A 3666-nucleotide genomic window follows, 5' to 3' on the forward strand; every position below is an offset into this window, starting at 1 on the left:
TGCCAGTCAGTGACAGTTCAGAAGAGTTGGTGGTAGGCAAACCTTCCCATGGAATGTGCAGTGATGGAAAGTACCATCCAGAAGGGATGTCTTCACTTCTCTTGTCTTTTCCTCCTCTTTGGTACTGAGTTTTGATCTCAGGGCCTGCTGCTTGCTGGACACTCTACCATTTGATCCAAGCTATGGTCAAGTTCTTTTTAGGTAAAGTCTTTCATTATTGCTCAGACTTGTTGGAGATCCTCCTACCCTTAGCTCGGGGCATAGCTGAAACTACTGATGTGTGCCATCCAGACAGTTTGTTTGCTCAGATGGAGTCTTGCTAACCTTTTGCCTGGGTTGGACTTTAACTGCAGTCCTCTTATTCTCAGTCTCCAGCGTAGCTGGTATACCTCTCTGAGATGCCAGTCCTCCAGGGGTGATGGATAGGAAGACCAGAGTCTATAGTGTTGCATTATCCCCACTGGATCCTGAAATAATGAGAACTCTAAGTTTAAGGGCAACAATTATAAGCCATTTTCATGATTTTCCTTCTCTTGTTTTCCCCAAGTAAAGTCATTTGTGTGTATTTGTGATTTAGTGTCTATTTAAATTTGAAAAAAAACTGAATTGGCAAGGCACAAAGTCCCCTCTAGAAGTCATCTATACCACCTTCCTTTTTCTGTGAGAAAATCTTCCTAAGAAAAGAGGTCTTCAACCTTTCTGGATCCTTCCTTTGAATTAGTCTTGTCTACTTAGAAGTACCATACAGCATGTGTACATTTTTTGTGACAAATGCTATGGGGAGTGTGTTGCATCTGACCATGAATGGGGCTTTGTTGAGGTTAGCTGAGGCCCCATGGGACAGAGACTTCAGCTGCAGTTTGTGGCTCTGAGGTCCCCAACCTTGTCCTTGCACACAGACTCAGAGAATCTGCTCTGCTGGTCCCCAAGCAATCAGCACATGGGCACAGCTGGGCTGCGCCATGCAGGGAGGTTTTTGCTCTGGACTGTAGCACCGTGTTAGGGTCGTTTTTATTATGCCCACAGTAATAAACTCCTGCATCCTCAGGCTTCACCTTGCTGATTTTCAGTGTGAAATCTGTGCCTGACCCACTGCCACTGAATCTGTCTGGGACCCCAGTAAATCGGTTGGAAACCCTATAGATCAGGAGTTGTGGAGACTGGCCTGGCTTCTGCAGGTACCAATGCAAGTATGTGTTTCCATTGCTATGCAGGAGGCTCTCACTGGACTTGCAGGAGATGGAGGCTGGCTCTTCAGGTTTGATGGACAGGGAGAGTGGAGTCTGTGTCATCACGATGTCTCCACAAGATCCTAAAAATTAAAGACAATGCCAGGTCATGTATACAATTTTTCAGCAGGTTTCATATTGTTCCTCTTGCACATTATAGTCTAGAATACTGTTGGAATTTTGATTTACAATTTAAATATTCATTTTTCAGACAGGAGGTAAGATTTTCACCCAAAGGGCATTGCTCATACCATTTCACTCTATTTTTAGTATAATCTAGGTCCAGATGCTCTGGAATCTTCCTCCCCTCACAGATCTAAACAGCACCTGCTGTCCTGAAGTATGAAATCCACACATCTCACATATGGATAGGACACACAACAGTAACAGTAATGTCCCCTAGGCCTCACCCTCACATCCCATCTCCTTCCTCCTATCCTTTGTATCTTTGTGCCTTTACCAGGGATCCAGAGCATCAGCAGCCCCAGGAGCTCAGCAGGGCATCTCATCTTGAGAGACTGAAATGAGGAGTCCTGATTAGTGAACTCAGGGTGAGAAGTTAAACTTAACAAGGAGGCTCCTCCCTAGGTAGCACTATGCAAATTGTATGTTGGGTGCAGCAATGTGGCAAGACTTAAAGGGCATGGAAAGAGGCATCTTAGTTGTGTCAAATGATTTCTGTATTGAGCGGAAGCAAGTACAAACAAATTCCTTGCTGTCGGCCTCAGTGGGCAGTAGGAAGCCATGTGGACATTGTGGATGTATTGTTGCAGAAGTGGGAGGGAAGGGGCATTTGGACCAACCTCTCTAAGACAGTAAGAAGACCCAATGCAGTTGAGGTGTGGGAATTCATCTCTTAGAGGGGAACAGTTACCTGTTGGCTCCTTCCTAGCTGAGATGATAAACAACTTGGCCCTCCCAAGTATGGCCCTTCAGTTTTCTACCGTTGACAGCAGAGTTGAGCTACACCGATAGCTTCTTTTTTGAATATAAGTTTTATATTGTGTTATATTGTTTTCACCCAACCATCCCTTCCCTCATCTCCACAACTACACTCCCTTCACAAGATACCATCCCTCCCCACTCCCTCTTAAATGGTAAAGTTAGTTTTTCCATATAGCGTCTTGTACATCTCATTGTTGCAATGGGTCAACCTCTATCTCTATTTAAACAATTTTTCCCTTCTGTTTCACAAATTATACCAACATCAAATACAGTGAAACCAGGTATTATACTGTGGGGGGTAGGGACATACAAACAACAAAAAAATCATGTGGTAACTTATAAATATGTTAGAAACAAGAGCAAGAAATAACAAACCACTTTTGTCCTTATCTTGGGTTCATTTTGCTTAACATCATCTTATCTGACCTTTTCTGCTTGTCTCAGATATATACTAGTTATTGCAAATAAGGGAAACCATGGGACCTATGTTTCTTAGTACCTGGCTTACTTCACTTAATATAATTTTTTCCAAGTCTTTCCATTTTCTAACAAATAGGGCAATGACATTCTTTCTGTACTCCAGTAGTTTCCAAGTGGACAAAGCATGTTAGAAGGAAAGCTTAGCAAGACCTTTTTCTTGGACTTAACAAGTTAAACTCTGTGATGCTAATGTGGAGAGATCTTGGCAGGGAGGAATACAAGAATTTTCTGCTTCAGCTAAAGAATTAATTTGCCCAGTTTAAAACAAATACAAAGGTGGGAATTTTACTTTCAGTTGTGAATTCAAAGTTCCTGAGACTACAAACTAGTTCTGTGCACATTCTGTCATACTTATTTCCAGTTATGTCAGATTCATAAAACCTCCCTCCCAGCAGCACAACTATATTTATTACAGCATTATTCACCGTAGCTAAGAGAAGGAACCAACCCAGATGCCCCTCAGTAGATGAATGGTTCAAGAATATGTGTATATATATATATATATATATATATATATATATATATATATATATATAGGAATTCTGTGCCACCATCAGGAAGAATGACACCACCCCATTTGTTAGGCAATGGAAAGGCTTGGAAAAATTATATTAAGTGAAGTAAAGCAGACACAAAGAAACATAAGTCCCATGGTTTTCTTTTTTTGCAATAATTATTTATATATCTAGGATAATCTTACTAGACAAGCAGAAAAGGTCAAAAGCTATGTAATATGACCATATAAGATGATATTAAGCAAAATGAACTCCAAGCTATGGAAACAAGAGTTGTTTTCTTTGTTGCTGTTGTTTTTAATGTACTATGTGATTTTTTGTGTTTATTTTGTATGATCTTCCTCCTATGGTATAACTCCTGTTGTCATTATATTTGATTTTGGTACCCTGCATCTTGTATATACATTTATCTATTTTGGGGAAGGGAAGGGGATAACAAAATGCTGAAACAAGGATAAAGGTTGACCCATTGTGACAATGAGATGTACAAGACACTA

At 40.9% G+C, this 3666-nt stretch overlaps 1 gene segment (V, D, J or C); it reads right to left on the reverse strand.

Moving 5' to 3' along the window:
- Positions 1–882: 882 nt before the first annotated feature.
- Positions 883–1774, reverse strand: LOC106001052 (the record flags this gene model as incomplete). The annotated part of the segment is given in 2 exon segments: positions 883–1312; positions 1690–1774. Coding segments are annotated over 2 exon segments (479 nt in total), but the record flags the coding sequence as incomplete, so codon positions are not given.
- Between the last annotated feature and the right edge of the window lie 1892 nt (positions 1775–3666).

Source organism: Dipodomys ordii, unplaced genomic scaffold (genome assembly GCF_000151885.1).
Source record: "Dipodomys ordii isolate 6190 unplaced genomic scaffold, Dord_2.0 Scaffold261, whole genome shotgun sequence".
NCBI lineage: Eukaryota > Metazoa > Chordata > Mammalia > Rodentia > Heteromyidae > Dipodomys > Dipodomys ordii.